General features: G+C 32.0%; 2 protein-coding genes across 9 annotated transcripts; both read right to left on the reverse strand.

Moving 5' to 3' along the window:
• Window positions 1–5407: 5407 nt before the first annotated feature.
• LOC125850546 (bidirectional sugar transporter SWEET1-like) lies at window positions 5408–8419 on the reverse strand. Its single transcript, XM_049530406.1, has 6 exons — window positions 8312–8419; window positions 8026–8062; window positions 7791–7886; window positions 6784–7063; window positions 5981–6100; window positions 5408–5822 (listed from the first exon to the last, which is right to left on the reverse strand). Exons 1-6 carry the CDS (start codon window positions 8361–8363, stop codon window positions 5673–5675), a joined length of 735 nt encoding a protein of 244 aa, XP_049386363.1. The 5' UTR covers window positions 8364–8419; the 3' UTR covers window positions 5408–5672.
• A 7053-nt stretch (window positions 8420–15472) lies between these two features.
• LOC125850549 (bidirectional sugar transporter SWEET1-like) lies at window positions 15473–27205 on the reverse strand. 8 transcript variants are annotated; one of them, XM_049530410.1, is made up of 6 exons: window positions 20713–20853; window positions 20579–20615; window positions 20372–20467; window positions 17449–17728; window positions 16083–16202; window positions 15473–15926 (listed from the first exon to the last, which is right to left on the reverse strand). In XM_049530410.1, the coding sequence occupies exons 1-6, from the start codon at window positions 20753–20755 to the stop codon at window positions 15762–15764; spliced, it is 741 nt and encodes a 246-aa protein (XP_049386367.1). In that variant the 5' UTR covers window positions 20756–20853; the 3' UTR covers window positions 15473–15761. The 8 variants fall into 8 exon arrangements, 4 of the variants coding, with proteins under 4 accessions (XP_049386367.1, XP_049386369.1, XP_049386370.1 ...); XM_049530412.1 differs by lacking the exons at window positions 20372–20467; window positions 20713–20853 and adding exons at window positions 19285–19380; window positions 21388–21454 and having other exon boundaries at window positions 15474–15926; XM_049530413.1 differs by lacking the exon at window positions 20713–20853 and adding an exon at window positions 21388–21454 and having other exon boundaries at window positions 15474–15926.
• Window positions 27206–27330: the final 125 nt, after the last annotated feature.

The following is a 27330-nucleotide window of genomic DNA, read 5'->3' on the forward strand; positions in this document are numbered from 1 at the left end:
GGGAAGAGATATATTTATGTGTTTTTTTATTATTATGTATAAATAGAGCCAAAAACAAACAGGTTGGCAAAAAGAAACAATCTTTTTGCTTTCGTATTTTTCCAGCATGTTAGTATACGTGTTGTATTGGTAGTAGTACCTAGCTAGTATGAGATGAGGTCCTTATCCTTCTCTTTTTTAGTGATGTCTCCTCAACCTAACCCTTAAACCGAATGACGTTAGATGGACTAAGAATATTTTTTACTGTGATTAATGTCTTTTTAACCTAACCCTTCAATCGAGTGGTGCTAGACGGATTAAAAATATTTCTTTTGATGATGTCTCTTCAACCTAATCTTTCAATTGAATGACGCTAGACGGACCAAAGATAACCCTTTTGGTAATATTTCATTAACCAAACCCCCAAACCAAATGACACTAGACAGATTAAAAATATGCCTTTGGGTGATGTTTCGTCAACCTAACCCCCTAATTCATGAATGACGCTAGAAAGACTAAGGATATCTCTTTTGGTGATGTCTCTTCAACCTAACCCCAATCGAATGACACTAGACAGACTAAGGATAGGTGAGAAAAAAAGAAGATAGAAAAGTTTTACTTCTAGTTGATCTCATCTATGAATTTTGGTTTCTTTCATCTTCACGAAAACTCTTTATCTATTTTTTGTCTAAATTAAACGCATACAAATGGAATATGTGATTATCATCAAGGTTAGAGTGAAATGTATATAATAATCATAAATTTTTAAAAAATAACGTTCAAGTTCTGAAATACAAAAAGAAATTTAGTATTTAAGGATAATTTTTTTCTTCAATAAATTTTTCACCATACTAATTCAAATTATTTAAACTTTAACACAGACACCAAATATCTGAAGAGAAATACACACCAACATGATTGAAGACAAGTAGATTTCGAAGTGCTAAAATTTCACACCTAAGAATCCAATTCATGACTAAAAAAATGAAATTGAATCCCTTTTGCAATTACCCTAATAGAATTTAACAGTCAATATACAAACATTATTTAAAAGAATTTCACCACGCGCAAATGTAATTTTCGATTGAAGGAATTTAATTGATTACTTTTGAGCCAATTGTCGATATATGATATAACGGTATTCGGGTCAACTTTGACAATTGGTGATACGAAATTGTCTAAGGAGCGATTTACTTACTCCTAATGCAGAATTTCTCTACGATACTCAAATTAATTTTGATTTCATTAGTATTCAACGCAAGTTTAAATTTAATCTGACTGATCATATATTACTATAGAAATATAGAAAAAGAAAAAATAATTAAACAGGTATAAGTATTTGATTCCGATTTAATAGAGACATTTTGGCAATATATACATTTTTTAGTTACGTACACAAATGAACTATCCAAGAATAATTAGTAAGATGTCATTTCACAATTATTGTACCATGTGCTTGTAGGATAAAAATAACATAATTATGGAATCTTTTTTAACAGAAAAATCACAGAACTTTCACTATTAACACAAATCATTATGGCCGGAAAATCAAACTATTGATAGATTCTTTTTTAAAACCTTTTTTTAAAAAAAAAAATTAATACTCCCTCCGTCTCATTTTATGTGGCACCATTTCCTTTTTGGTCAGTCCCAAAAAGAATGTCACATTTTCTTATATGGTAAGTTTATAAAGGTACACTTCCTCTTTTATCCTTGTTGGTCCCACTTAATCTTAAAATAATACTCCAATACATTTATGAGGAGAGAGAAAAAAGAGTCTACTTTTTAAAGGGCAATTTAATAAATATTTCAAAGTCTTCATCTATTTCTTAAACTCCGTGGCCGGTCAAATGTTGCCACATAAAATGGGACGGAGGGAGTAATACAATTTAACAACATGACCCAAACCAAAACCATATGTAAAAAACTAATTTTGTGATTATTTTTTTTCAATTTATTGACCTTTTTACTATATCTGGTTCATATTACTTGATTTGTTAATTTTTTTATTTTGATTCAAAATAAGTAGTGTTTTACATAACCACGGATGTAAAATTTTATTTTTCCAAAATTTATGGTTATTACTTTTTATTTATATTTATTAAGATAAGGTAGCTGGTGTGCCCCAGTGACTATTTTATTCAATATATGTAAAAGGTCTGTACTCTGTATATAAAAATTATTTTTTAAAAAAAACCAGAAATAGAGCAAAACTAAAATAAATAAAAAGATGAAAAAGCTCTTATTTTCCAAACTTAAATAATGTAGGTGAAACTATCATATATCTCAACTCTCTTATTTTCCCAAATTTACGCTTATTATTTCTTCGATAGTGTGAGTGTAATTATCATATTTCTTAAGGGGTGAGCCTAATTCAAAAAAAATTCAAATAATATAGACAACAAAGAGTAGTATTTATTTTACATATGAGTTTGATCCTAAAAATCCCCCCCTCCCTAGGTCCACTCGTTAAAAAGATAATGAGTTCATACCAGATCAAATCTCTTTAATTAAATTTGTATTTATTTAATTAAATAAATTTACCCTTCGATTTCGAAAGTTGGATTTATCAACAATAGTTATTTTTGTGTTATAGGGTGAAAATTGGTGGTTTTTAGAAAATACACTTTTATGAGAAGAAGCCATATAATTGGGTGGCCTTATGTGAAACAAATATTCAAATATATATATATATATAAAACTATAATTAATTACCATATATCTATTTATTTTTTTCCCAACACGACAAGCTGCCAGGTTGAAAATATTCATATTGTTTTTGAAGAATCATAGAAAGGCTTAATATGAAAGAGAGAATTAACGGTCATTTTGGTGGCGGAGAATCGAGAGGATATATTATTATATCAAATCGAACACTATGGAGGAGAGATGGGCTGGGGAGTGCAGGTTCCCATTATTTTTTGGGGAAAAGATATGAGTTTACCTCTGAACTTATCTCGAAAAATCAGTTACACGCTTAAATTATCATGGCGATCTATTTCATACATATTTTTATTAAAAGTGTAACTAATACCATCTTTTAATGTACAAAACCAGTCACACATACTAGAGTCGTGTGCACGCACCTGCCAGATCCTATGCAAGCATACACGTGTAATTTTTTAATTTTTTTCACTTTTTTTCCAATCATTTTACCTCTATCTTCTCTCTTCTTCCTTACCTGAATGACACCATTTTTGTCTTTATTTTTTCTCTTCTTTCTTACCTGAATGACTCCATTTTCAATCCTTTCTTCTGATTATAAAACATACCAAACAAACTATTGCGACAAATAAGATCGACGGTGTAGAAGAGATGGTTAGAAAATTCGTGAGGGAATGGGGGACATGGATAGCAAATTAAATCAAAGTTATTATTCAATACGATTTCATCCCACTTTTCATCATCATTGACATTAATTTTGAACCCAAAACTTATATTTCTTAGCTTCTTTACCCTATCTAAACACCTTCCTTTCATTTGGATTTTTCAAATATGGGTCAAATGAACTTTAATTGGTAATGGTTTATTTTGAATTTTCTTTTTAGTTAGTAGTGTTTTGATGGTAATGGGTTGTGAAACTTGAAATAAATATTTTAGTTTGATATTGATCAATTNGTGAGGGAATGGGGGACATAAAAAGCAAATTAAATCAAAGTTATTATTCAATACGATTTCATCTCACTTGTCATCATCATTGACATTAATTTTGAACCCAAAACTTATATTTCTTAGCTTCTTAACCCTATCTAAATACCCTTCCTTTCATTTGGATTTTTTAAATATGGGTCAAATGAACTTTAAGTGGTAATGGTTTATTTTGAATTTTCTTTTTAGTTAGGAGTGTTTTGATGGTAATGGGTTGTGAAACTTGGAATAAATATTTTAGTTTGATATTGATCAATTTTATATTGTTGAGCCAATTGGATTTTGCTATGTGTAAATCATCATTGAACCCAAACCCTCGTTCTATCAAATTTCCAGCGCTATGTAAATTTGATAATCTTGATAAGTGGGGGGGGGTGGGGAACAATTAACTTTTCTTGGTAATAAATATTTAGGAATTTAGGGTTTGACTCTTTAATGTTCTTTTGATGCTAATGGGTTGTGTAAAATTCAGATTAGAAAATTATTATTTTTAGTGAATCACTTTGCCGAATTAAGTATGTGTCAAATTAGTGGAGAATTCTGAAGTAATGATAAAATTGAGTGAGAAATTGTAGAGTTTTGATAAGAAAAAAAATGAAGAAGAAGTCTAAAGGAGAATGAGAGAAGATGAGCATGAAATAGAGGAGGGTGGGGATAAAAAAAAAGTGACTTTATTTTTTACTCAAACGCGCCTAATTTACTTTTTTATTTAATTTCATTTCCACGTCGGTTCTGGGGTGGTATTAGTTACACTTTTATCAAGAATAAGTGTATAATAAGTCGTCATGATAGTTTAAGCGTGTAACTGACTTTTTGGAACAAGTTAAAGAGTGAATTTATGACTTTTCCCTTATTTTTTTGGAAAACATTTTCCTTCTTATCAAACACACCCTTAAACTTTTTGACCGTTTATCCTGACCTTGATAAGTGAGTAAGGCTAATTTTAATAACTCGATTGCTTGGCTATTCTGTTAGAGTTATTGATAAACCAAAAATTATTTTAAAAATTCCTTCCTTTAAAAGCTGTTATTTCCCACTGAATGTATGTCAATGAGATGAATAACCAAACATGACATGTATGAGGACCCCCACCCCATCTTGTGTGATGGTATTTGATCAGTTAGTCATTAAATTTGAGAGTTCGATCTGTTGGAATTTGAAGGCAGTAAATTAATGCATTTTGGAATTTAGCTATTTTAACCCCATACACACGAATCTAAAAGATAAAAACAAAATATTGTATTAGGAGAAAATTCTAGACGGCGATAGGTGGATGAATCAAAAGATGACTTTAGAGAGGTCGGTAGGAAACAACTTTATTTGTGGGGAGTCTGGCATGCTAGCTACCATCATTTTGACAAGGGCTTATATAGTTTTGGAGAAGTGAAAAGAGTAAATTTTAAATTTAATAAACATAAAAATCATATTAGCACTCTATAGCTACAGTAGCTTAAACGATACATATATTATCCAACGATTTGACATCAATTGGGCCCATCTACTCTATATTGCTTCAAACTTTACATCAACCAGGCCCATATACTATGTGAAAACTCAAATACTTGCTACTATGATACCAAAATTTTGACAAGCTAGATAATTATTAAGGATAGTAACAATATTGTTTCGTCTTTTGACAAGCTAGAGAATTATTAAGGATAGTAACAATGTTGTTTTGTCTTCTTGATCATCAAGACGAAAAATATATGCTCGACATGGTTGAAATTACAGATAAAAAAGAAAGTAATCTGAAATTGCAAAAACTGATTGGATGATCTATGACTGATTAAGGGATATTCCTATTATTTATACATCATTAATTGACTCAAATATTTCATCATCTTAATTGCAATTACAACAAACACCTAGCAAAATAACTGCATCAATGAATCTAAACACTGAAAATAACTGCATACACATTTTTTTTAATGGTGGCAAAGTAGGAAATATATTTAAATCGCGAAATAATATATTTCGACTTCTTCCTTCATTCCTTTTGATCCAGATCAAATCAATTTCGAATATCCTTCACCCTTTTTTATACACTATAGTGTATAAGTTTCCATATTTTTCTGTATCTCAATTGGGGGTTTCTCAAGCGCTGTTTCAACGTCTAATTTCTTTTTGCTATCGCGATAAATTGCATACAAAATCAGTTGCACACATGCTAATAGAGATCCGATTGAATTTGGTACCTACCAAAACAATATTAAATTTGTGAAATTTAGTCTCCATGACTTAATAAGGTACCATAAATTTAGTGATTATCGATATTTTCTTAAAATAAAAGAGTGTCACATAAACTGAAATAGAAATTTAGTTATGATTAATGTTTAAAATAAAATATACTCACAATAATGAAAGGGTCTTTCCCAAGCAAGCCATAAATTGCCCATGAGGTACTAGAGTTGAAAATAGATAGTGACAAGAAGAAGGGCATGTACTCCACGCTTTTAGATTTTATCACCTGCCTCTGTATACAAAATCAGAGCCAAATAAAATAAATAAGTTTTATATACATAATAAATGAGCTTTCTATAATAATTATTAACCATATAATTATAACCAATCTTTTGTAATTAATTGAGTTATATTGATTGTGTAAAAGATTAGGCCGTTTAGGTTAGCTGATTGTAAATAGTTGATAAGTTGAAGTGTTGACAAACATGTTTAAGTGCTGAAAATAATTTTATTAATAAACAGCTATGTATTTGGAAAAAATGTGTCGAAACTAAAAATAAGAAATTAATGTGTTTGGAAAAAGTTTTAATAAGTTGTTTTTTGTTAAAATGACTAAAATATCCTTAAATTATTAGTCAAAAAATACAAATTTAAAAGTATCTTTCTAAAAAAAGAAAAAACGTGGGAGGAAGGGTGAATTTAAACCTCACCTTGTTGCTTAGGATTCGATTCCCTAAAGGAAAGTTTGGGATTTTATTTGGGAATAATATCTTGAGAAATTAAAAAATATAAATGATAAAATAGTAAGAAAAAAATTGGTCAAACTAAAAATACTTATAAACCAACTTATGATTGAGTGAATATTCACATAGATAAGTCAAAAATAAAATACTTATAAGTCTGTTTGATCAGCTTATAATCTTAGTCAATCGCTCAGTTAATATATATTGTAAATAAAATTGAAAAGAGACTTACCATTACTGTTAGAGGAGCACCAAACATCATAATACAAGTAATGGCAAAAGCTAAGCCACAAAGAAGCTTCCTTTTATCTCCATTAAGTTTTAACACAGAGACTAAAGCCACAATTGAGAAGATTGAAAGGACCAAAAAGAGAATTCCAGATATCTTAAACTTCTCTTTTTTGGGTGCAAATATGAGGAAAATCAACACATAAATTGCCTCCAAGGCACCACCTATGGAAGCCAACACTGTTAATAATGTGTTGTTTGGTGACACAAAAGGTAGACCATACCTGTTTAATTCATCAAAAGTATAGTTAAACTCAATATTAGTTTAAAAGAATTTTTTTTTTACAAAAGGTGAAAATTAATGAACTTGTAATGACACGATTTTCTAGGTCACAATGACACTTGTTGTAACCCAATAGTAGGTAAGTCAACTCGTAACGGGTGCAAGGGTAGGATAACAATCAAATTGTTCCTCTTTTGCATTTGGTTGTTATCCTACGTACCCTTGCACCTGTTACTTGTCATTATGGGTTACGGGTTGACTTAACTACTGGTGGGTTATATTATATGTCATCATGACCTGAAAAATCGGGTCGTGAAAGTTGATGTAGTATGTACAAAAAAATATTTTTTTTAAATCTACAAAAGTACTAATGCACTGCAACAAAAATAACTTTTAGCAGAATAAATATGATTAACAAAGAGTATTACCGCCTTACCAGAATCAGTTAATTGTCATTAGATTCAATGTCGCTATAGGTTTTAGCGGCATTTATAAAAAGTGCTAAAATGTAATTGTCACTAGTAATTGCCTCTAAAAAATACATTTTGCCTCAATCAAGCTATTGTCATTAATTAATTATCGCTAAAGATTATTTTTGATATAGTGTTAGAACCCGACCGATAACTTGAGAGGGCTAAAATCTAAAATTCATAAACTTTAAATCCTGACTTCGCCTCTATCAGTTATTTTATTGTTTTGATGTTGAAATGTGATTTGGAGAAGCTTACCAAGATGAAAACAAGCAGTTGAAGAAACTCATTAGATATGGCAGCCCAGAGAACTTCTCTGTTGATCTCTTCATAATAATCCTTTTGAATGTAATCCTATAAAGTCAATTTTTGATTAATTGTGATATGTATAAATAGTTAGTTTTAATTAGAGAAAGAATGAAAGAAAAGAGCAAATGCACATGCATGCACTTATTAAAACAAAAATTAAAAATTAAACTTGTAGAAGACTTACATGGGCGCCAAGAAGAGTAATATGCCATTAACATTTCCTATTAAAAAAAAAAAAAGCAAATGAAGAAAAAAAAGATTTAGCATATGAAACTGAAATAAAAAGAAACTGAAACATATGGTTATTCAACTAATAGTTATTATTATCTCGGAAAGTCATTTTCTTTGTCAAAAGAAATTGAAATAAAAAAAAAGATAATTTTCTGAGATAATAACTATTAATCGACTGAGTATACGAAAAACCAATCCAAGAAACACATGAAACTTGGAGAATGAAATAAAAATCCTACCAAAAATTCCAAAGGTTGTGTGGAGAATTCTGACAACATGTACATGACCCATGGCAAATAATTATATATTTATTGTACGGGAATTGAAATAAACTAGCAAAATGGTGCATAGGCAGTATAAACATGAGTAGTTTCTAGGGTATTTATTTACATATTTTTGTTGATTTGCTGATGAATGATCCACTACATTTTGCTTGCTTGTTCAGCACTAGAATATTCAGTGTGGTTAAGGCCCTACAAATTAATTAACTCCACTAATTAGTAATTACTTACTTAAATAAGCATCTCATATTGACTATGCTCCTATTTGGATGATTATTCGCACTCCATACCTTGATATATATTCACAATATTCAAAAATCTTTTTACTTTTTTTTAAAAATCTGTGTCAAATTAAAATCAGACAAATAAATTAAAACAGAGGAGGAAGTATTTAATTTGTCTTCTAAGATGTCTTAGATGTATTTATCTTACACTAACATACAAGTCTCAATAGATTCGTGGCAAGTAATACTTGATTTAGTATAATTAGTGTAACAACCAGAAAAAAAAATTAATCTCAATTAATTATTATTGCCTCACCTATGTAAATTGTTTGTTTCTATTTTACCTTCTTGTACTCTTGAACAATTAAATCTGCATTAGTTCAAATATATTGTTTTACGTTAGAATTTAATTTCCGCCTTTTTCTCTTTTAATACCATCGAATATCAAAAATAAATTAATAATATATACCAACAAGGATTGTGATAGAGTGGTAAGTACTCTTTCATTCTTAATCAGAGGTCTCGGATTTGAATCCCCTTGGGTACAGAGTTGCCTTTACTAGGGAGAGTTTTACCTCTGAGACTTTAATTCCCGACGCGAATTCGGATTTAATTGTACTTCAAGGATATCAGACACCGTAGGAAAAACAGAAAAGAAAAAAATAGCAATTTTATATATATGGTTACGTTTATGATTAATTCTAATATTGTTCATGAATCTAGTAATGTTAACGTGTATACATATCATAATAATTATCACATTTCTATGATATTCATATTGTGAATATTGTTGACCACTATAATAAAAAATAACTTTTAGCACTATAGACTTTAATGGTATTTATAAAGATTGTTAAAATGTAATTGTCACAATGTCACTACTAGTTGCTTCTAAAAAATAGATTTAGCTGAAATTAATCTATTATCATTAATTGATTATCGATAAAAATCATTTTTAATGTAGTTAAATGTCCTCTTGCATATCACTCCTATAGTTTTTTTTTTTGGTTAATTATTTGAGCAAATTCCATTTTGATTATATTTTGTAATGTATCTTCTCTTACTTGTTTGCCTTTAGGCATCATAATCTCATTTAATTAACATAATCTCATTCTATTAGTTCCACTTACGTAGGTTAGTGTTTATCTTACGCCGTCAATTGACTAGATTATTTAAGGAAATTAAACGTAATGGGTAATTAACATTGATACGCAATGGAATCAGCTAATTAATTGTAATCTTTTAAAATATATAATATGATTTATGACATGGAATCTCACTAACACATTATGATATATTTTATATATATTTAAGCTAGAAAAAATATGGAACAAAAAAAAAGAAAGTGCTATCCTTGTAGGAAACAATGAAAATTTTAATAGTGAGTAAAGAATATTCTACTAAAGGTATATTTTCCCGCCAATAAGAGATTTTGCAACAAAAACACTATACATACATAATACAACTTATAATATGGACGAGATAGAATAATAAGTACTCATTCATCCTTAGTCAAAAGTCTCGGTTCAAGTCTTGTATATGAAGTGACATTTGTTTAAAAGCGATTTACCCTGAATATAGAACTTCTTCATGAGAATCTAAATTTAATCGAGCTTTAATACGAATATTAATTAAACATCATCGGAAGGAAAAACAAAAAATAAAACCCTCTTTGCATATATTTTCGCATTTTTTTGGTACATTTGTTGAGTCAAACCAACTCAGCTAGCTACCCCATTGTCTTCTAAACATGTATTTAATTATTAAAAAGTGACCATTTACTCAAAACAAAAAAAAAAAAAAAGGAAAAGAAGTAGCCACTATAGGAAGTTAGGAACCATATTTGACAAAATATTAACACAATTTAAAGCAAAGAAAAATCAAAATGAGCTTTGATTTTTTGTACAATTGGCTACATTTTAATTATTAGCAATATATATCAAAAGATTTTTCTCCAATATATTGCATTTTCTTTTTCTTTTAAGAGGGGTTGTTGGGAGACGATATATAATTTTAAATTTGAGCTTATTTGAACTAATTTTTATTATTAAATCGTGTATTTAATTATGAAAATTCGAAGAAGAAAATATGCAACTGAATTTCATAATAAAACACCTATACAAAGCCAAATATATGCTTTGATGTGGGACGAATAATATGTCTGAACCTACCAAATCCCAGACCACAAATTGTATGTCGTTTAAAAAAGAAGCTCGAAATGCACGTCTTATTTTGTATTTCTGCAAAATACTATTTTTAAAACTTAAATCCGTAACATTCTAATTACATGACAATAATTTTACCCGTAACTCCGAACCTCAACAAATTGTATGTCGTTCTATCCGAACAAAATGGGAAAGGAGTGACGTTATATGTATAATCATTGTAAAATTGGTGCTAACTCGATGTGGTTTGCACAATTGCACTTGTCTAACACAAATTGGTATTGCTTAATTATTATTCTGTTGTATTGTCTTTTTAGCACATCATTTTTTTTTTTGTTTAAAATGTCATTAGTTGATTCTTATTAAGGTTATAAAAATTCGGTCAAAAATGTCTGAAATTGAGCGTGATAAGTTATTGTATATTTAAAGTCTTGCTAAAGTCATAACTTTGATTAAAAGTGTCGTAAAGTTTAATGATGTCAAATACTCCATAACTTTAATTAACAATGTCCAAAATTAATTTTTTGCCGGATATACCAAACTTCAAGCAAAAATATCTAATGTATAATCCTCACAAAGCTACACTTCAAACGCTAATGTCTGAAGTTCTGCTCAAAGCAGGTAAACTTGAAAAGAAAAAAAACTGACTTTGAATTAATATTAAATAATATCTCCAAAAAAGAATATTTGTACATTTCTCTTTTTAATTTAGTGTAAACACTCAATCCACATATATCAATATTATACTCCTCCAATGAAACAACTTATTGCCATTTGTTTAGATTAATTTGACTTATAATTACTATATCCATAGATCAAATTTAATTTTGAGATGGTATTTGTATGGTTTTGTACTTTTATTCATTGTTCCAAATCATACTATTCCCTCACTATTAAAAAACATGAGTAATTATTAACAAATAAATTCCGAAACTTAACAACTAAATTTGTCATTAATTCTATTCAATAGTAATATAAGTAATTAAACAATTCTATTAACTATGAGTAATTCGAAAACCTGCAAGACTATAAAAAGGTAAAAGCGCTATGATCTCAATTCTCATGTTCCAAAATCTTTTGCCTTTGGAATGAAAAGGACAAAAGAAAGAAGTATTATATATATACACACCGATCTGTAATGTATATTTTATTGTATTAATAATATAGAATTAATACCTCAGATGGTCATTCATCTATGCACTCTTCTCTCAGAAAATCACTCAACTTTCAATTTTAACTCAAAAGTCACTCAACTATGCATTTTTTTCTCAGAAAGTCACTCAACTTTGAATTTTAACTCAAAAGTTACTCAACTATTCATTCTTCCCTCAAAAAGTCACTCAATCTATTTAATTGCTTTTTTAATTAAAATTTGTTGATATTAATTGTTTATATTTTAAAAAATAAAAAATATCATTTAAACCATTTAGTGATCCACCCACCTAACCTGACCCATTAAAAAATATAATATGAACCATTTTATTTTGCCCTTAATCCTAATTAAATTATTCCCTCTCTTTCTCCTCTATTTTTCTTTTTCGTTCTCCATTGTTGTTAGTGCCTCTTGTTCCCCTAGCTATCACATATTAAAAAGCTATCAAACCTTTTCTACTATCTGTAGTCTTAACGTCATTTGCCTTGAAACTAAGGAGCCCCTTTGATTACATCTTCCTCAACAAACAATTCTCACAACACTTGGTCTGAAGAGAGACATGTAAAAACAAGTTCAATTACTAACACTCTAGGGAGATACTGGTTCATATGATTCTCCCAACCAAAAAGTTAAGAGCTTAATATGGGCCAAAACAGAGAACTCTGTTTATTATAAAATTAAATTTTAAATGGATTATCTTCCTACCAAATGAGATATTTAGGGGAAGAAGAGGCACCAACAATGGAAAACGAAAAAGAAAAATAGAGGAGAAAGAGGGAATAATTCAGGATTAAGGGCAAAATAAAATGGGTCATATTATATTTTTTAATGGGTCGGGTTAGGTGGGTGGATCACTAAATGGTTTAAATGGTATTTTTTATTTTTTTAAAATTTTGGTTTGTTATATAAACAATTAATATCAGCAAATTTTAATTAAAAAAGTAATTAAATAGATTGAGTGACTTTCTGAGAGAAGAGTGGATAGTTGAGTGACTTTTGAGTTAAAATTCAAAGTTGAGTGACTTTCTGAGAGAGAAGTACATAGTTGAGTGACTTTTGAATTAAAATTCAAAGTTGAGTGACTTTCTGAGAAAATAGTGCATAGTTAAGTGATCATCTGAGGTGTTAACTCTAATAATATATATGTGTGTGTGATATATAGTTATATATTATATATACATAAGTATATACTACTATTTATACAAAATAGATATATTATATATACATAATACATTACATATACATATTGACCATTTTATTGAAAATGTTTTCTGTTGTGTTTTATGATATATACCAACTTCTCTATGTCTATCTTGTCATATTTTATACTCACTTTGTTCAACAATAGTTGTTCCATATTGATTTGACACGCATCTTTTAAGAAACAATATAAGGATAATATACTATTTTAGCCTTTGAATATATTAAATTCAATGCTTTGAGAAATGTATTAGATATTGAATAGAGCAAGGATAAAATAGACACAAAAAGATAAACTATCTCTTAATTTTTCAAACTAAATAAATATTATTGAATAATTATTTTTATTATAATGGACAAGTAAAAATGAAGTATATATTATCATCTCATCATCAGTTCATAAAGAGAGAACTCATGAAGTGAGTGAGATTTTTTAACCGTTAATTGGGGGGCGTGGGGGATTTGAGTATGCCATGTGCTCTTGTTACACTTTTTAATGAATAATTGAATATGGAATTTAAATTTACTTTCTGAGTTTGCCCTCAAGAAGTAGTTAGAAGAATGTTCTTTTTATTGTTTTGCAAGGAAATAAAGAGATAAGTGTCACGTCCCGCCACATCACAGTGAAATTTTGTGTCCGAATAGGAGCGGAAGGGTCTAGAGTTGTGGAGAGGTTTTCGGAAGACTCTAGAACCCTTCAGATTATTCAAGAAGGCTAGAGAATTCTCTAGAATAACTTAGAAGGCAATGGAAGGTCCTAGATAGTTTCCAAGAAAGCCTTAGAATACTCTAGAATGTGTAGAGAATTCTAGAAGAGGGACTAAATATTTTCTTGGAAAGCTTTAGAATTTCCTAGAATTAGTAGAAGATTCTAGGGAGGGACCAAAGTGTAAATAGTTTAGAGACTTGTAAAGTAAATATTAATTACATTTTAGTCCCTATGAGGTAATATAAATAGAGGTGCCCCTCATTTGCAAAGCACCATCCAAGCATCCAACAACTTGTAAGCAACTTCCAAGCTTAATACAAAGTCTTCTTCTAAACTTTCCAAACCTTTCTAAGTCTTTCTTCTCATTCTCTTAGCGATCTAGTCTTAAAGGGCTTACTTGAGCTTACAAGATCGTGAAAGATTCGTGAGTAAGTTGTCAAGTGTCGCACGGAGCTTTAGTGAAAACTCTAAGTCCGTGACATAAGGGTGTAAATAGTATTAAAAAAACATGATAGAATGTAAATCACAAAATACTATATTGCAAGGCTGTTTNGTGTTCGAATAGGAGCGGAAGGGTCTAGAGTTGTGGAGAGGTTTCCGGAAGACTCTAGAACCCTTTAAATTATTCAAGAAGGCTAGAGAATTCTCTAGAATAACTTAGAAGGCAATGGAAGGTCCTAGATAGTTTCCAAGAAAGCCTTAGAATTCTCTAGAATGTGTAGAGAATTCTAGAAGAGGGACTAGATATTTTCTTGAAAAGCTTTAGAATTTCCTAGAATTAGTAGAAGATTCTAGGGAGGGACCAAAGTGTAAATAGTTTAAGGACTTATAAAATAAATATTAATTACATTTTAGTTCCTAGGAGGTAGTATAAATAGAGGTGCCCCTCATTTGCAAGGCACCATCCAAGCAAGCATCCAACAACTTGTAAGCAATCTTCCAAGCTTAATACAAAGCCTTCTTCTAAACTTTCCAAACCTTTCTAAGTCTTTCTTCTCATTCTCTTAGCGATCTAGTCTTAAAGGGCTTACAAGAGTGTGAAAGATTCGTGAGTAAGTTGTCAAGTGCCTCACGGAGCTTTAGCAAAAACTCTAAGTCCGTGACATAAGGGTGTAAATAGTATAAAAAAAACATAGATAGAATGTAAATCACAAAATACTATATTGCAAGGCTGTTTAAAATCGATAATTCAAATAAAAAAGTTTTTAATTTTCTTTATTATCGAGTTATCTATTCTTAACAGTTTGAGGTTTATCTTAATGGGTTAACCTATAACCCGATAGTAAATTAAATAATTATATTTATACCATTTGAGAGTACTCTACCATTTGGTATATAAAGTCCTTGAGTTAGAGTTTAATTTCATACTTTTATTTTTGAGTGTCTCAAACTCTCTGTTATTCTATAATGTGACAGTGTTTGCTTTTGAACAAGATGCAATCTGTCGACTCATGTGCATTGTTCATTTGGTTTGTCACCTTGTTTCTAAGTGAATTTCAATGATCTTTTTTTTGTATCAAATCTTAACAGTTAAACCGATAACTGATAAATCAATAACCAATTACTGATAAACTTCAAAATCGAACCGACCGATAGGTTGCAAATTGTAAGGAATTCCATTAATAAAATCCTATAATAAAGAGTTCTTTATGGATGAAAATGCAATCATGAATACTTGAGACTTCTAATTTAGGCCTATGCAAAAGTTCTTTGAATACTTGTGAAAAAGTTATGGTTCTACATTTTGTAAAGCAGGTAGTGCCTGCTGATTTGGGATTCAATATAGACACAATGAATCAAAACATAGAAATTTGCCTTTAGAAAGGCCATATTGTACTAAATTTATAAAGCATACTGAGAAATAAAGGTAAGTGGTTGAATATGTTCCTCTACAGTAGAAAAACAAGCAACCATAACTTTTGATCCAAATGGAGTTACAGTTTCTGGATTGCCATTCTCACGCGTCTCCGTTGTAAGCTAGCTTCTTGTCTTGGAGTTCTCCAGTCCTCGTCTCTATAGATTCGTTCATTTCATCTTTCTTGACTACCCCTCTGTTGTCACGATAAATTCCGTATAAAATTAACTGCACTGCTCCTAACAAAGTTCCAATGACATTTGGTACCTGTAAGACAAACACTTCACTGAGATTTGTCAATCTTTTATGCCTTTGTTTGGTTGGTACTGACTTAAGTATCATGATTTTCTGAAAACCTTACAAAAATTCTAGTCACGAAAACGTAAAAGTTACTGAATACTTGAAATAAAAGCTTATTCTTACCAAAATGAAAGGGTCCTTTCCGAGCAGGGCGAAGATAAACCATGAGATACTGCAGATGAAAACAGCTAGTGACAAGAAGAATGGCATGTACTCAACGCTTTTAGATTTGATTACCAGCCTCTACAAAAGGAGAGAAAGGAACAGAGTTATAAAAGAACATAAAGAGGATTTTGTTTTACTGCTAATACAAGCTTGATTTTAGCTCTAATGTCGAATTCGGAAGATTGAACTGTACATTTATAAGGATGAGATTAGGATTTGTTGTTAGGAAAGTACCATTGATGAGAAACACAGTGATCATTTGGGCCACATATTTGTTTTCATTCTATGAATGTCTAAATCTGAATCATTCAAATCTCAGTATATTAAGTGCATTTGTTTTCATTTACAATCACTTATTTGCTCTGAATTTGTCATAATGACAGATTAATCGTTAAGATAATGTTTACTTAAAGTTTTCTGTGAAGGGAACTTTTAGTATTTTTCTAACTACCACATAACAACCACTGTCAGCCTCCCCACCGCCCACCACAGCCCTAACGGCCTCTATCACTAGCCTCAACCTCACAACAATTTCCACCACCAATCGCCACATCAAAACTTCCACCTCCTAGACACCATTGCAAGCCAGTCAATCAGCATTGCTGGTCACCTCTTCAAATACAACCACCACTAGGCACCATATCAACTACCACTATCACTGGCTTTTAGAACGTCTTTAGTCAAACAATTAAAAACACTCGATCTTAAATATCCCATGCTCGTATGAGAGAAAAGATTTTAATAATTTGATGTGTTCACACTCAAATATTTTAATCTTGACCGAAAAACGTCCACTGGAAAAACATGTGAATAAAATCAGTGATTTTCTTACTATGACAGATTAACCAATATATCTAATAGATAAGTCAACGTATAGCAAAAAGTGAATAAAATGCCTAAATTAGCAAACAAGAAAATAGATTATAGATGGACACATCTTTTGTAACCTGTCCGTAACAATGAATCCACTAGTAAATATACCAACCTCTATCAATGTCAAGAAATGGATCTTGGACCTAACTCAACTCAAAAGCTAGCTCATGAGGGGAGGATTGCCCAAGACCATATAAGGAGATCAAAGGACTCCTTATCCCACCGATGTGGGACTCCAACACCCTCTGCACGCCCAAGACGGGACATCTGGAGCATGGACTATATAAGACGGGAGGGCCAACATTGAAAACAATGAATTGAAAAAAATTCTAAAAAAAAATATTTCACAAAGGATGACAACGTAAATTCTTACTTCTAGTACCTATAGAGTATACTAAAAACTGAATCAGCTAGTGACTTTGCTAAATAAGTGGAAGACTAAATAACTTACCATTACAGAGAGAGGAGAACCATACATCATAATACAAGAAATTGTAAAAGCAAAGCCGCAAAGGAGCTTCCTTTTATTGCCATGAAATGCCAACAGGGAAATCAAGGCCACGCATGAGACGATGGAAAAGACCACAAAGAGGTATCCGCAAATTTTGGCTTTCTCTTTCTTGGGGGCAAATATGAGGAAAATCAACACATAGGTTGCCTCCAGGCCAGCACCTATGGAATTGACGATAGTTACCAGCAGGTTGTCTGGTGATACAAAAGGTAAACTGTACCTGTTTTCATTCACCAAAAGCCAATTTCTAAGTTAGACTCAATATTTATTTTAAGAAGAAATGGCAACGACAGTATTATGTTTGGACCTGAATTATATACACATACAGTTATAAGTTATTTACGCTATTAGTGTAGTTAATATGTGATAGCATGTTAGTTACCATTTTTACTAGGTTAGCAAATTAAAATTTATTATGGAATTTATTTCTAATTCTCTAACCAGATTGTAACCATCAATTCAGAGTTGAAAAAACATTGCATTTGATTGCACCCAACTTCTCTATGGGTGTGTTTCCTATGGGGGTAAACATTTTCCCTAATTTTCTCATGTTTGGTTGGTCAAAACGTTTCTCCAGTAACACAAGCTCCTTAAGTGGTATTCCACCCCAAATGTATCCTCCCCACCCTCCAAACATCCCAACCCCCAATACCCTTACCCTTCCCATTCTCACTACCCTACCCCATCCCATTCACCCCATCCTTGCTACACATACCTATCCCCCCAAACCCTCCTCACCGCCCACATGTGCTAACCCTGACCTCACAGTGTTTGTCTAAATTATATATAAATACTCTTGGAATAATATCTTCTGCTTACTTATCAAACACCAGAAAATAATTTCCGTGAAAAATATTTTCCTTTCATACCAAACACACCCATGAAATTTTGTTTTCGTGTCCTAATTTGACTAGTGACAAAAAAAAACCTTTTATTAGTAGTATATAAGTTGAAATAGAAAATTGTTCTTTTTTTTTCCTTTGAACCAAGGATGCTAAAGGGGAAAGAGAACAATGAAGATTGCACTATGATGCTTGTAAAACTTACAGCAGCACCACTAGACTATAGCTTAGGCTGCAAAATTTGGATATTTATTTTTTCCAACGTAACTTTACCGCTTCAGAAGATTAAGCTCCCCTAGCAATGGCTCTGACCTAATCATGGTCAATCATTCCAACAAAAAAATATTTTGAAGGTGTTTGGCTAAGCTTATCAAACTGGCTCATAAATACTTATTGGCTTATCAACGCATTTGATGACATTAATAGTAGTGCTTATAAGCCAAGATCTGCATTTCTGCAAGAAGTCATAATCTGGTCCACCCCTATCTTATGCATTTACAACTTATAAGAACTTTTGGTTTAAACAAACCTTTTACAATTTTATCCTTGATATTTTTGTAGTTTTAGAAAGAACTTGTTTAATAACATTAACTTTTAATTATCCCTTTATTCTATTTCCATCATTCATCCTTCTTTATGTAAAAAGGTACTTTCAAATTTATATATTTTGTAAATAATTTTAAGGATATTGCAGTCATTTTAATAGAAAAAGTGCTTATCAGCACCTTTTTACTTAACATGTCAAATGTTTATTATCAGTTTCAGCACTTCTATTCAACTATGTAAATGCTTATTTGGAAAATCAATTTCAATACCTAAAAGTGTTTTTCAGCACTTGATGTTTATCAGATAACTCAAACGGCCTCTTTAATGAAGTATTAATAAAAAAACAGATGGTTTTCAAGTAACAATAAAACTAATTGAAGAAACTTACCAAACTGAGAGCAAGCAATTGAGCAGAGCTATTACATAAGGTATGCTAGAGAACTGTTCTGTTGATCTCTTGCTAATAATCCTTTTGAACGTAATCCTGTATGTAGTGTCAAAATAGTTTTGATGAGAAAAACAAACCGAAAAAAGAAGACAAAAANGAATAATATTTTCTGCTTAGTACTTATCAAACACCAGAAAATAATTTCCGTGAAAAATATTTTCCTTCCATACCAAACACACCCATGTGATTTTATTTTCATGTCCTAATTTGACTAGTAACAAAAAAAAAAACCTTTTATTAGTAGCATATAAGTTAATTAAAATAGAAAATTGTTCTTTTTTTCCTTTGAACCAAGGATCCTAAAGGGGAAAGAGAACAATGAAGGTTGCACTATGATGCTTGTAAAACCTAGACTAAATTAGATATTTATTTTTCCCAACGTAACTTTACCACTTCAGAAGATTAAGCTCCCCTGCAATGGCTCTGACCTAATCATGTTCAATCATTCCAACAAAAAAATCCTAAGCTTATCAAACTGGCTCATAAACACTTATTGGTGTATCTACGCATTTGATGACATCAATAGTAGTGCTTATAAGCCAAGATCTGCAAGAAGTCATAATCTGGTCCACCCCTATCTTATGCTTTTACAACTTATAAGAACTTTTGGTTTAAACAAACCTTTTACAATTTTATCCTTGCTATCTTTTGTAGTTTTAGAAATAACTTGTTTAATAACATTAACTTTTAATTATCTCTTTATTCTATTTCCATCATTCATCCTTCTTTATGTAAAAAGGTACTTTCAAATTTATATATTTTGTAAATAATTTTAAGGATATTGCAGTCATTTTAATAGAAAAAGTGCTTATCAGCACCTTTTTACTTAACATGTCAAATGTTTATTATCAGTTTCAGCACTTCTATTCAACTATGTAAATGCTTATTTGGAAAATCAATTTCAATACCTAAAAGTGTTTTTCAGCACTTGATGTTTATCAGATAACTCAAACGGCCTCTTTAATGAAGTATTAATAAAAAAACAGATGGTTTTCAAGTAACAATAAAACTAATTGAAGAAACTTACCAAACTGAGAGCAAGCAATTGAGCAGAGCTATTACATAAGGTATGCTAGAGAACTGTTCTGTTGATCTCTTGCTAATAATCCTTTTGAACGTAATCCTGTATGTAGTGTCAAAATAGTTTTGATGAGAAAAACAAACCGAAAAAAGAAGACAAAAAAGAGCAGATGTATAAACGTAACTAAATAACAAAAATTTCAAAAAGGCTTACATGGGCGCCATGAAGAGTAATACACCAAAAACATTTCCTATTCCAGGAAGAAAAAGACAAGAAAGAGTTATAATAACTAATATTCAGTTTTCACAGAAAACTAGGAATGAGAACAAGAACTAAAATGCATGAACCTAAAATTCCAAAAGCAGTGCGGAGAACTTTGATGTCTCTCATGGAAGAGATGCTTTTTCAAGCTAGAAAACTGGAAATGTCCCCGAGAAGGTTAGCATATGGTGCATGCCAGCAATTTTGTTTAAGTATGTCTAATATAGAGCTAAAAAGGATCCTTTTACTGTAGAAGAATAACTGGCTTTTGTTTGTTCATTGAGCAGTAGTACAGGAATTTGGTTCTTATACACATATATTCCCACCATGTTTTTCACTCAAAGTAGTTATTAATCAATATTATCCAGTTAAGTAAAGCATATACTAGCTTGATATTAAATCTTACTCTTAATTTGTTGAAACACACTCATTGCCAGCATATTTTGAAACAGCATAAAGTAATATACCATTTATGTCATTTCATATACTCAAACATGGTTATCATTTCATTTATACTCAAGCATTTGTCCTAAGCAAGGATACTTGAAATTCTCAACCTTTTCTTAAGCTTATGATTATGTCGAAAATGCAATTTTAATGAAAGCTAGTCCTATATGTTAGGTTATCGCTCATTTTATGTCATCTAATTTACTCAATCTCAACTCCTTCATCAAATTATGGAGACAATACATATCTAAGGATTAACAACCAATAAAACTCAAAAAGTGTATCTAGTATGTATACCATAGGATTCATAATACCTGATACCAGTTTATTGGTTCAAATCCTATGTGACTATAAATCTGTAACAAAACTCATCTATAGCAACCAACTATTGTAGAATCCTTAATACCCATTTCTGTTAGGATTCATAAACTACACAAATTCAACAACATACCCAATGTAATCCCACGAGTGGGGTCTGAGAAGGGTAGAATGTAAGCAGACCTTACCCCTACCTTGGGAGGTAGAGAAGGCGAGGGTCATAAACTCCTCAAATCTTGCATGCAAATTCAAAATACTCGGAATCTTATACCATGAGTCAAGCCTTTACTCAAGATCTACATATAATTCAGCCATATTCTTAATCCATCATGAACTCAAGCAACTCAAACTCTAATCATGAGTTTTATATATGTTTACTTTAACAAGTCATTCCAAAGTAGGTGAGTCCAACTTCAACTTTGAGTGAAACCCAAGCCAAGGGAATGAAGACCAAGATAGTTAACTTCGACAGGGGCTCAGTCCACCCAAGATTTACCAAGTTATTTTTAAATTTTGTTGTCCATGAATAGAAAGGATCGTAAAGGGTGAAACATAGGTGCATCACGTATTACAATAATAAGCATCAGAAAATTAACTGATTTTTCTACAACTGGGTGAAATAGTTTTAAATTTTTTTTATAACCGTGAGGTCCGGGCCAGCTTGTGTGCACCTCGACTAATTCCACAGGATACCTGTCAACTCCCCCAGCAACAGGTACCAGGTAACTCTATCCACCAAGGCTAGAACAAATGAGAAGAAATCACCTAGTGTTTTGTCTCTGCTGGGAATTGAACCTGAGACCTCATGGTGCTCAACCCACTTCATTGACCACTAGGTCACACCCTTGGATGCTAATCTCAAATTTTAAAAGAATCATAGAATAATGAGATATATAAGTTTTGTCATAGTTGAATAACTATTTTTCAAGATACTTGTGATATTTTGTTACAAAATATTCTCACATGCCATGAGTTTGACAAAAAGAAATTCATACGCCCGTGAGTTGCAACCCAATTTTCTTACTTTAATAACTACAGATTTATAATCACTAATGGTTTTTCCGATTTAGGTGAAAAAAGTAATTGACATTTAAACATACTTGCATAATCGCTATCACCTCTTTTTTGCTTCTTCAACATCTTTGGATTCAGAGAACATGCAAAAAGTATAAAGAAAGGAGATTTAATGGAGGGTGATATTTATTCTCAGCAAAAGCATAAATACAGAAAACTATTTAATAAAGTTTCTTCATATGACCAAAAGGCATCCACATTAAGATGAACTAAGAATAAAAAGATGCCCACTAATGGAACCTATATTGACAATTTTCTTTTATTTTTCAGTTAATGAAAGAGAAGGATTCATTCTCTCTTTTCCACCACTATCCTCTCTTTTACTTTTGTCTCTTTAGTCTTCTCAATTTTATTGTAATTATTTAGGAAGTCCTAGGGAGTGGATGAGTACTTTTACAGAAGAGGAAAAAGTTAAATTATAACTTCTTAATCAATTTGACTGACCAGGAATATTAATTGTCTGGAGAAAAAATGTTGCAACCTACATTCGCCCGTAACTATAGCAGTGCACCACTGACGAAAGTATCAGGCTTCACATGATGAAGAATATTCCCAGGCATCACAGTTTGGTAGTTTATAATGCACTTGCAGAGTCAAAACCAGATGACTTTAAAGCTAAAAACATTTGTGACTTACTATTACCTTGGTGAACAGCATACTAGCCACTGAAAGTACTTCAACTTCCATATACTAGTGTCGGCATCAGATTCTCTTCCAGCCAGCTTCCATTTTCAGCACTATATTTTCAACAGAAAGCTGGAGGCACAGCGAGCAAAAGAGACAACATTTGCACACAAAAGTTTTATATGTGGAAATGGATTGGATTTACAGGAGAAAAAAGACAGCTTTTTCAAAAGCAAAGCATATCAATATGGAGAACAAACAATCAAGAAGTGAATATTAACAGAGCACCAATTCAAATGAGGACAACCAAACAGAACACTTCTCAACTTTGTGCTTAACTTCTCGGAAGGAATCTTGTACATGTCCACATTATCTGAATAAGTACAATGACGGTAGTATCAGTATATTGACTAACTGTTGGTACTGTAGAAAAGCAACATGAAGAGTAGTAAGAAAAAGGTATCTTAAAATGAAACTATTCATGTAGTAACAGTAGTTGTGTTGTCTTTGGCAAAAACAAATAAAAAAATGAGAATCTTGCAGTCGATCCATCCTCTAAACTCTAGATTTGGTGCAAATTTGGCCATCCTTCAACACCTTCCCGACCAACCCACCATCCTGTAGATCTGTCTCAACTTTCTGATCAACCAACCACTCCCTTTTTTTTTGAAGAATTAACCTAAATAGCCACCACCAAACCACTTCAATTAAAAATAGCCAACGGATGTATACTATATGTATAATCCATGTATATTTTGAGTGTAGTCGTGTATAACCAGACTACTAGAGTATAATCTACGTATATACACTAGGAAAAGTAAAGAGGAAATCCAGCCAGCTATTTGAGTAAGGATCCCTTTGTTTCAAGTTCAACCTTTTGTTTATATGCTCCAATATAATCTCTTTTTGATATTACCTTTCGTTCAGTTTAAAATACGTTACGAAAGAATATGAGCATCCAATTCAAAATAAGGCAATAAGTGAAATAGGACCATTATAAGCTCCTTTAAAGTATAAGCTGACATCCTCCACACCTGTGACCAGTTTTGAGAACTAGAAGACAAGGGCAGAGCCAACTTATGGTAAGGGGTTCATCCGAACCCCCTTTGGCGAAAAATTATACTATTTATACATGGTTAAAATTACTTTTTATGTATATAGTAGATGTCGAACCCCCCCCCCCCCCTCCCTTCGACTAGTTCATCTGTTTATTTCTTCAGATTTTGAACTCCCTTAATAAAAATCCCGACTCCACCTCTGCTTGAAGACTATTTATTCTGACAGACCCAGATCTTTCAGAAGTTCAGAGTAGCTCAACGGGCTAAAGTGTGGACGTGGAGCATATAGAGAAGACTCAACAAGTTTGGGTGTGCCCGGAAAGAAAAAGTGAGCTCAACAAGTTAAAGAGCGGGAATGATGCAGAAAGGGAAGACTCAACAGGTATAAAATGGGTTTGGAGCAGAAATAGAAGATTCAACGAGCTAAGAAATATACTTGGAGAAAAGATTGTATAAGTACATGTATTAAAATGGTTGGAGTAGAAAGAACAATGTTTCGGATACATTTGACTCCAACATATCGTATCTTTTAGTGAAGATGTCCTTCGGGAACTAATTATTAAATTGTTGGAAAATGCAAGTATATTCTACAAAAGGACTATTAGCTTTCTGCTAAGCACATACAAGTTTACCACAAAATTAAGTTTCTCCTTAGGGTAGTTACTTTTTGCATTAAGACTATATAATCCTCCAAAGCCCAAAAACCGGATTAGCTTCAACTTAACCTAATCCAGGAGTCTATCCCCCTATCCAATAATTTTAAATGCTCATTATTTATGTTCATCAGGAAGCAAGATGACTAAGCAGAGGAAAAATGGAAACCAGACCAATCTTTGATGATGTCCCTTTATTTGTTCTGGAACATACTTTAGCAATTCTTCCACGGCCTGAGAAAGGAGTACCTTCATGCATCTCATCTTGCCCAAAATTTTCAATGCAATAATTTACTCTCGTGATTGGACATCACAGTTTCTCCGAGTTGATTCCTCTCCCTGCAGCCGTACTGTGAGAATTATCATATTTCATTTCACGAGAGTACTTAATTCAGATCAGTAGTCCATCCACTGTGATCATGCAACTTCAAGTTACATGTGATGTAAGATTTCACCCATGTCAGAATAATGCGTATTCAAGAAAGTAGCCTTTGAGCAACGGACATTACAAAATCTTTCTATCTATAGATTCTTTTAGAAGCCACGGCCATCAAAATTCATTCGACCTCACATGATTTTAAGTGTCCATTTAAACACCCTAAAACTCTATAGATTTCCTTCCTCTGTGGGTGCTTTGTATCTTTAGCTAAGAACTCATGGACATTATTTCCTATTTGGATTGAGCTACAACCAGGAATTTTTACTATTCCCTTGTCTCTAGTAGCTATACGGAAGTTCAAGGTATCTTGCCACCGCCCAACAGAAGAGCTTAGATTCATTATCAATGTTAAATAACTTGGGTTGTTAGGCTCTTGCTCCAGGATCCTCCTGGTTAAGGATTCTAACAACTCCCCATTTCTATAAGTTTTACAAGCAGAAAGCAATGTGGCCCAAATGACCACGTTAGGTTCCAAATGCATGCTCTTAATGAAAATCAGTGCTTCTTCAAACTTTCCAGCTCGGCCAAGAAGATCAACCATGCATCCATAATGCTCAATCCGTGGTTTAATGCCAAATTTATTCACCATCTGGTAAAATACCCTTTTCCCCTCTTCCAGCAGCCCTCCATGAGTGCAAGCTGAAAGAACAGCAATAAATACAACATCATCCGGCTCTACTCCTTCCAAGCACATTTTTTCATAGAGTTCTAGGGCGTCTCTGCAATGACCATTCGCTGCTAATCCTGAAATCATTGAAGTCCAAGTAATTATGCATCTTTGGGCCATCCTTAAGAAAACTGCTTTTGCATTCTCCATATCTCCACATTTTGCAAATGTGTCGATTAAAGCATTTCCTAGCGGAACTGATAAGTCAAATTTGTTCTTTCTTATAAAAGAATCAATCCATTTTCCATGCTCATGAGACCCCAAATGTGAACACGCTGAGAGTACACTAATCAAAGTAGTCTGGTTGGGTTTGCAGTTCCCATCAATCAACATATGCTGAAACACTGACAGAGCTTCATCAAACATGTGGTTATTTACATATCCAGCAATCATGGCATTCCATGAAACAACATTTTTTTCTGGTATTCGATCAAACATCTTTCTTGCTGATTGCACAGCACCACTTGTGGCATATCCTGACACCATTGCAGTCCAAGAGATTATACTTTTCTCCGGCATCTCATCAAAAATAGCTCTAGCAGTCTCTACGTCACCCAACTTTACATATCCAGAAATCATCGTATTCCAAGAAACATCATTCTTCTCCGGCATACGCTTAAAAACAGAACGAGCCATCTCCATGTTCCCAACCTTCAATAGCCCAGCAATAACCGAATTCCACGAAATCAGATTCCTCTCCGGCATTGCCTCAAACAAACAAAGCGCATATTCTTGATTACCATGAATCATATAAGCACCAATCATCGTATTCCATGAAACAACATCTCTATCAGACATTTCATCAAACACCTTACGAGCAGAACCCAAATTCCCACCACATTTAGCATAAAAATCCATAAGGGTATTCTTAGCAAACACACTCGACTCGAAACCCATCTTCGCAATCTGACTATGAACTACTTCTCCAGCTTGTAAAGCATCAAAAGACTCAAGACACCTTAAGAGAAACGTAAATGTGAAACTATTAGGTGTAATATTCGATACCCTCATATGGTTATAAGTATATAATGCATATTTCAATGTCTTACCAATGAAGCATTGAATCAAAGTATTGTAGGAAATAAGAGTTGGATTTTGTAAGTTATCAAAGACATGAAGTCCATAATCAAGTGAAATGAAGTTTGAGGAAAAAGTTATGAGCTTTGGCACTATAAAGTTGTTATTCATGAGGCCATTGACAATTATCTGAAGATGGGTCTCTTTCAATTGTTTGCTAGTTTTGGATTTCTGCAAAAATTTGAGCAATTTTTGCTCCATTTTTGTGTGGGTTTTGGAAAGTTCAAAGGCTTAATACAGGTAATATAGTTAATAGAGTGCCAACAACAGGGAAGGTGAGTTCTTGGAAACTAAGGAAATTGCTTTTTAGGACCTTACTTTTTAAAGATCTGTATTTAGGACCTCTT

Source organism: Solanum stenotomum, unplaced genomic scaffold (genome assembly GCF_019186545.1).
Source record: "Solanum stenotomum isolate F172 unplaced genomic scaffold, ASM1918654v1 scaffold17555, whole genome shotgun sequence".
Lineage (NCBI taxonomy): Eukaryota > Viridiplantae > Streptophyta > Magnoliopsida > Solanales > Solanaceae > Solanum > Solanum stenotomum.